The 7867-nt window shown below is 51.3% G+C and overlaps 1 protein-coding gene across 1 annotated transcript; it reads left to right on the top strand.

Moving 5' to 3' along the window:
• Positions 1 to 3914: 3914 nt before the first annotated feature.
• On the top strand, positions 3915 to 6902 carry LOC117855568 (indole-3-pyruvate monooxygenase YUCCA1). The gene is made up of 4 exons (XM_034737954.2): positions 3915 to 4911; positions 5306 to 5554; positions 5887 to 6009; positions 6606 to 6902. Exons 1-4 carry the CDS (start codon positions 4282 to 4284, stop codon positions 6822 to 6824), a joined length of 1221 nt encoding a protein of 406 aa, XP_034593845.1. The 5' UTR covers positions 3915 to 4281; the 3' UTR covers positions 6825 to 6902.
• The last annotated feature ends 965 nt before the right edge of the window (positions 6903 to 7867 follow it).

The following is a 7867-nucleotide window of genomic DNA, read 5'->3' on the forward strand; positions in this document are numbered from 1 at the left end:
CGGTGCATGCTCTTCTCTGATCCTACTGCCCATGCATGCGCATTTTCCTGCATGCTCGCGGCCGCTCTAGCTAGGCCGGCCGGAGAACGGGAGAAGCTCAGAAGTCTTGCTTTCGGCCATGTTCCACTTTTTTTTTCTATCTCAGTGAAAATTTACTGCTGATCACTGATGTTGGCACGCGCAGTGCGTGCCTGACCCCTGATCAGATTTTTCAGACCTTGATCGGATGGCCTGTGCGCCTGCGACGAGCTGGAAGGCATGGCGCATGCGGTACTACTCCACTGTGCAAGCCATGCATGCAGCGAATCCTCGTCCGGATCAGGGTGGCAACATTGTCACCAGGCTTGGCAATAAATGTTCCCATCAAAGCCCTGACTGTAGCTTGTAGATGGTCGGCCGGCCGGCCACCCGGACGCATGCAAATTGATGCCTGGCTCGACGTCCTCAAGCTCAGCACATCATTTTGAACTCAATCAGACTCCGAGTTGACTTGTACCCGTCAATCAACGTATTCGCAGATTGCGCTCACTGCTCGACCAACCGAGCTAGGGTCGGCATTGATGCCTGGCTCAGTGCTGCTAGCTGCGTGCTGTACGCCTAGAACCTCGCAACCGGTACATAGGAGTAAGGTGCTCCTTTAGTCCATGGACTAAAGTTTTAGTCCATGGACTAAAGTTTTAGTCCACTTTAGTTCATGAATTAAAAATGGATTAAAATGGTGTTTGGTTCAAGTGACTAAAAGTGACTAAAACCATTAAATGCTGTGACAAGATTACCATTTAGCCTTTGGAAGCTCTCCCCACCAGTTGCCCCTGGCGCAACAGCCTGGCGCCAAATTCTGGTGGCGCCAACACCCTGCAGGCGCGCGCCAAAGCTCCAGGCGCCATATCACCTTCTATTTCATGCTGAGTAGGAACGCCAAAATCTTTCTTGTGCCACATGTTCATTCCATTTGGTAAAAAAAAGTCCATACAAATGTTCATACACATTCATACACTCATACAACCTGGGAGGGTGTTTTAGAGGCCTTGTCATCTTCTTCGTCACCGGCATCAACATCCAGTGGATTGTCATAGCCGTGGCCTCCAGAGGAAGATGCACCGCGTCCTCTTCCCAATCTTCCTCCCCCATAGCTCCCACCTCTGCCTCCACACCTACCGTTGGCTCCTCCACATCCTCCACCCACTCTCCCTCCACCGGTTGCGGCGGTCATGGACCGGCGACCACGCCCTCCGCCACCCTGTGCTCCCACCCTGCCTCCAGGGGCTAAGGAGGGAGTTGATGCTCCAAACCAGCTGCACCCCCTGTAGGAACTCCTGGTATGACCTAATATTGGGGAACACGTCGGCCTCTGAGTTGAGGTCCAGATGCTCCATGTGGCGGTGGGGAGCGGACAGGGAGGAGGCCGACGGCGACACGAACGAGCCGAAATTGTCTTCGTCCGCATCTTCCGAGGAAGTGTGGAAGCTACGTGTACTGGATGAAGAACCCTAATACAGGAACTCCCGGTAGTTGTAGTTATCCATGGGTGGGGTGCGGTGGTTGGGCGCGGTCGTGCTGGCGGCATGGGAAGGAGAGGGAGGGGGCGGATCCGGCGGGGGAGCTTCGGGGGTGGTGGATCCGGTGTGTGGAGCTTCGGGTGCGGTGGATCTAGTGGGGGAAATGGTGCGGGCGGCCAGAATCGAGAGGAAATTTGGGGCAACTGGCGGGCGGTGTCAAGGAGGGGGGAGCGAGCGGATGCCGGCGTGGGAGGGCGCGACCGCCGGTGAGAGGGCGCGGCCGCCGACATGGAGGAGGGAGCGAGCGATGGCTGGGTTGGGGGAGGGAAGCGAGCGGTGGTTGGGCCTACGGGGTCTGGAGGCGGGGGTGGGAGGACTCGGGGGCGGTGGATTCGGCGGGGGAGGGCGCGGCCGCCGGCGTGGAGGAGGGAGCGAGCGGCGGCTGGGTTGGGGGAGGGAAGCGAGCGGCAGTTGGGCGTGCGGGGTCTGGTGGCGGGGGTGGGAGGACCCGGGAGGGGGGAGGGTGCGGGGGTATGGTGTGCAGAGAAGATTTTAGTCGGTTTTAGGAGGGGTGGGAGGGCTAAAGGATTTTAGTCTTCTCACCTTTTAATCTTTTAGCCAGCTTTTAGTCACCTTTTAATCCAAAAAATTTTAGGAGGTGGGAATCAAATGACCTAAGCTCAAGGAGGCGCGCACCGTAGTCTACAACCATTCGCTCGCTCCTCTCTGCATGCACCGCCGGCCGGCTGCACGCTCCATTTACTCCCATCTCAACCACCGATTTCTCCTCTAGGACGCCGCGCGATTGACTTGGATGGAGCCTTTGAGTTTTTGCAGGGTGGTTTTCGCATATAATGCTTCGCCAATTACAAACGAGTCCTTAGGAATGTTATCGTTCATTTTTTAAAACTTCTATCAGCCCTCCACTCTGGCAACACCAACAAATATTTAGCAGTTCCATTGTTCATAAAAAGGGTTTCAAGAATCTTTTAAAAAAAAGGGTTTCAAGAAAGTGAAACGTTGCAAGGTGAAGTGGAAAGAGCTGCTAGAGACATACGAGGAGGATGGTGTGTGGGGATCGATGATAGCAACAGCTGGGGAGGCCGGCGCCAAGCAGTAGGATGAGACTTGCTGGGGTGGTGGCAGCAGCTTGGTGGGAGTGGGCTAGGATTATGCATTAATTCGATAGGGATGGAGACGATGGTGCAAATCTAGATCGTGTCGAATTAAACTTTTGATAGCAAATAAAGTGACTAGATTGGTTTATATGTAGAATGTATGCGAGAATGGATACTCTACCTGTATATATACATTTCTTCAGAACGTGAAAAGGTTGGCACGACTTGGTCTCTTTAGAACACAATTTGATCTCTAATGTTTAACATAATACATTGAGAAACCACAACACAATTGTATGATTGTGCAAAACTATATTTGATATAAATCTACACTTACCTTTTGTAAATATTCAATGTCAGTATATATACAAACTAACTGATGATTGGAGTTTTGATACCTTCACATATCCCAGTTCCCTAAAGTCACTCTTAGCCCCCAATAACTCCATATTGTTGCTTCCTATCATCTACTCCGTTCATCCAAAAAGAGTATTGTTCTAGCTTTGCCCTTAGTCAAACTATCTTTAGTTTGACCAAGTTTATAGTTATGATATCAAATAGGTATACCATGACAATATATTTCATGATGTATTTAATGATACTTTTTTGATATCATAAATATTTTCATTTTTAGTATAAAGTTGGGTCCAACTTAAGATGGTTTGACCTGGGACAAAACTAGAGTAACACTTTTTGGAGCGAAGTGAGTATACTACTCTTAGCTTCAAATACTTTTTTTCCCCAATAATAATATTATTCTGTCTTTGTGTTTAGGGAGTCTCTAATGGTTATATGTAGTTTTATCTATAAGAGTGTACATGTAATCTATATACTACACTGAAGTTAACTTCTCTAATGGCTTACCTACAAGGTTGTCTCTTAATTTTATTAATGCTTGCATACGATTGGTTAATGTGGTGATAATTGCTTTGTTTTTTTTTGATAAAAATGCTTTGTTTTCTCCCAAGCAAGAACTATTTTTGTTCTCTCCATCCACTAATTCTCGTCCACTAGGATAATTGCTAAGGTGTAGTACCACCTTAAACAACAGGAGCAACACCCATCTTTGGACCATTAATCCACTAACCAACACACTTGAAATACAGGCGGCTAGAGGGTATAGGATGCTCCCACTCTCCCCCCACCGCAACCACTCCTACATTTGAATCACGCAAGCCAAAACCGATTGTGAAAAGTACAAAGAGTGACCTTGACACATGCGCGCGCGAGAGTGACAAGTGCTATTCCAAATTTGCAACCGCAGACGACGGAGGACCTAGCTAGTAACACCCACCCACCTATACACAATGACTAGCTAGCGTGGAGGACCATGCCTCACCACGAGGTGCGAGCATTGGAGCATACACTCACATTTCGTTTTCCAAGCGGAAAAACCCCATGAACTCGCGTCACACGGCTCCATTCCACTACGAAATAGAAGTATTAATTGAAAAACAAACTCCTACTCTGCCTACTAGTACCACTACTACGAGACGAGCTCGCCGGCTGCAAGAGCCCTACAAGTCTGCAGCCGATGAAGAGTAGTACGTGCTCTCTGCCCAGAACCCCTATAAAACCCCTCCCACAGTAAACTCCACACGGTAAAAAGAAGGACGCAGCCACACACGCACCCATCCGGTTCCTGGCCAGCAGGCTCGAAGGCGATGGACGGCGAGGCGCAAGGACGACGCCGCCCGGCGTGGGTCCCCGGCGCCATCATCGTCGGCGCGGGCCCGTCGGGGCTGGCCGCGGCCGCGTGCCTCGCGGCGCGCGGCGTCCCAGCCACGGTGCTCGAGATGTCCGACTCGCTGGCGTCCACGTGGCGCCACCGCACCTACGACCGCCTCACGCTCCACCTCCCCAAGCGCTTCTGCGAGCTGCCCCTGCTCCCGTTCCCGGAGGGCTACCCGGCGTACCCGTCCAAGGACCAGTTCGTGGCCTACATGGAGAGCTACGCCGCCGCCGCCGGCGTCGCGCCGCGGTTCGGCGCGCGCGTCGAGGAGGCCGCCTTCGACGCGGCCGCCGGCGCGTGGGCGGTGCGCCTGGCCGGCGGGGAGCTGCTCCTGGCGCGGTGGCTCGTGGTGGCTACGGGGGAGAACGCGGTGCCGCGCGAGCCGGAATTCCCCGGCGCACCGCGGTTCGCCGGGCGCGTCATGCACACGCGCGACTACAAGTCGGGCGAGGTGTTCTCGGGGAAGAAGGTGCTGGTGGTGGGGTGCGGCAACTCCGGCATGGAGGTCAGCCTGGATTTGTGCCGGCACGGCGCCAAGCCCTCCATGGTGGTGCGCAACACGGTAACTAATGATCCCCGTGCTTGCTTACTTACTCCTAGTCCTAGCTAGGACCCGTCGTTTTCTACTCCCGTTGTCTTGCTTTGGACAGCGAAAGTACAAGTGCTGCGAGTTTTGTGCCATCCTGCTTGAGCACTTTCCCCTTGGATGATTGTCTTTGCGCGCGTCGCGCTTTGTTTTTGCTGCGATCTTTTTTGGGGCATGCCTTAATGTGCGTGGTCATATTTGGGCACGCTAAGCATTATTAGACCTACTAACATGTGGTACGGTGTTGGGGATGTCTCTGTCTTGTCCCGTGCCATGCTCAGCACCCATAACATTCTTCTTCGTCTTTGTTCTCTCTTCTTTCGTTCGCATCAGAAATTAAAGCTACAAGTATGTGATGCGTTTTGCGCAGGTCCATGTGCTACCCCGGGAGATGCTTGGCCTCTCCACGTTCGGCATCGCCATGGCGCTGCTCAAGCTGTTCTCCGTCCAGGTAGTCGACCGGATCCTCCTCGCGGCGGCGCGGCTGACGCTGGGCGACACGGGCAAGCTCGGGCTGAGGCGGCCCAAGACGGGGCCCATGGAGCTGAAGAACCTCACCGGCAGGACCCCGGTGCTGGACGTCGGGACGCTAGGCCACATCAAAACCGGCAAAATTAAGGTTAGTGGCAGCCTACTTGCATTTACACCATGCTTTCACCAAAGGAGAGCAGCAGCAGTAGAAGAAGAAAATCACCACACGCACGACCAGTCAAACCATGGGAATTTGAACCCCGGGCCGGGCGCGGTCGTGGGCCTGTGCCTCATCTGGCATGCCAGCCCGGCTTTAAGGCTCGCCTTGCTCACACACACACACACACACACACACACACACACACACACACACCAATTCTGCGATTGGTTTCCCCCTGAGAAGCGGGCTCTGTTTTTAACCTCTCGTCCTGCATCAAACCTACCGCTGAATGAGTTGCTGATGCGAAACATGATCGCCAGGTAGTGGGAGCAGTGAAGGAGGTGACCCGGAGCGGGGTCAGGTTCGCGGACGGCAAGGAGGAGCAGTTCGACGCAATAATACTGGCCACAGGGTACAGGAGCAACGTGCCGTCCTGGCTCAAGGTAAATTCACCTCCCCCATTCCTCCTTCCTAGTACTGCAACGAGGGGCAAGGCAAAGATGAAAAGTGACGCCGGCGAAAAGGACTCGCTTGTTTGTTGGTTCGGGGCCCTGCCCTTTGCCGAGCAGAGCAGCAGCTGCTGCAGCGCGCATCATGTCGTCACCCCTGTTCGGCCATCCTGCCCCCGTTGCCCTTCTCGTGTATGCCGGGCGCGCAGGCGCAGCTCGTGCCCCGCGCTGCGCCGCGCGTTCCTTTCTCCCGAAGTGTTCACCCGCGCCCAAGTGATCGAGTCAGTGAGTCACCCCGGGGGTATGGGCGCGGGCACAGGAGCAGGGGCCCCAACGCTGGCTTGGCGCTGATCCAAGGACTAGGGTGAGGACGACGGGTTCGTATACGGACTCGGGAGTTTGGATATACGCTTTGGGTCCAGTGGATAGATACTTGTCGATACCTCAAGGTGAACGGTCGATTTGTATGCAACGTGTGCAACGAGAATCAGCCAAGTTAATAACTTGCTGCATTTACAATATTTCTTCTTCATGTAGGAGTATACTGTTTGCGACCTTGCTCATGAACCTCGTTATCTTCTACTATGCAGGATGGAGGTGACGTGTTCACGAGAGAAGGCATGCCCAAGACCCCCTTCCCCAACGGCTGGAGAGGGAAGAACGGGCTCTACACCGTCGGATTCTCTCAGCGGGGGCTGCTCGGCGCGTCGTCCGACGCCCTCAACATCGCCAGAGATATACATTGCCAGTGGAAGGACATGGGCAGACCCGCTAACAATAATGTGCTCCAAAGTGACGATACTGTTTGACTCTCGTGTAAATGTACAGTACGCAAGTGGTTATATTAATGTCTTCAAAAGGTACCATTTTGTGTGCTTACGACAGCATGATTTTCGCTTACCGAATTGGCCAACTTAAAAGCCTTTTAGGGCACGATTGGTTCACTGCCGATACTAACCAAACCAAATTTTTGGCGTGCGCATAAGTAACTTGCTCCCTCCATCCATCCATTCCAAAATAAGTATCCTTTTAGTATTCAATTTTTGTCACAAAGAATGTACCTTTAGCTTCTAGTAAGACTAATCTAATTAAAAGAACACTCACACAAATAAAATGGAACATATAGAGAAGCGTGTAGCACCAATCAAATGGCTAATTGATGTTATTTGTTATGACTACTATTGTGTCTAAATTTTCTAAAAGGACACTCTTTGTGGGATGGAGGGATTAGAGTCTAATAATTGCATATTAATATCCGTTCCAATTAAACCAACAAAACAAGATATCACTCAACTATATTTCGATACAAAACAAAATAATGACATATGGACCCTACATTGCATACTAAGAGACGAGTAAATTTTGCAATTTTTGGCAAGCTATAATTTAAACACAACTTTGCTAACGTTTTGGTGTAGCCCATAGTTTGGTCGCGACCAAAATTTGGCTGGACTAGATGGGCTTAAACCAAACATGCCCTTTGATAGAATCAATCGGCGATGGTCAATATGACATGGTAAAACTCATAGACTCATGTTTGTGATGTGGATTTATTTTATGGTATGGATCAATTGATGATCATCCTTCTTATTTTACGTGTTAACTTTGTTACATATTAGTAGTACCCATTATTAATCATAGTCGTTGAAGTGGACCGTTAGGTCATGTGGTTTTTTCACTACCAGATAGTCTCATACATATCGTCTTCTTGCAAGTGCTGGCAATCTAACGACACAAATAGCTAGTAAGCGATGGTAATATGTTGACGCTCAAGAATAGAGATAATTTATTGTCTTTCATTTTAGTTACATACCACTTGGGCCCATCTAGAACCGTAAGTCCAGGAAAGATG

The sequence above is a fragment of the Setaria viridis genome, chromosome 5 (assembly GCF_005286985.2).
Source record: "Setaria viridis chromosome 5, Setaria_viridis_v4.0, whole genome shotgun sequence".
Classification (NCBI taxonomy): Eukaryota; Viridiplantae; Streptophyta; class Magnoliopsida; order Poales; family Poaceae; genus Setaria; species Setaria viridis.

What these genes read in the sequence shown, in the direction of transcription:
- LOC117855568 (XM_034737954.2), top strand. Translation starts at nt 4,282, where the DNA reads ATGGACGGCGAGGCGCAAGGACGACGCCGCCCGGCGTGGGTCCCCGGC. An exon ending in CCATGGTGGTGCGCAACACG is followed by an intron (nt 4,912 to 5,305) that starts GTAACTAATGAT and finishes CGTTTTGCGCAG; the next exon opens with GTCCATGTGCTACCCCGGGA. An exon ending in TCAAAACCGGCAAAATTAAG is followed by an intron (nt 5,555 to 5,886) that starts GTTAGTGGCAGC and finishes CATGATCGCCAG; the next exon opens with GTAGTGGGAGCAGTGAAGGA.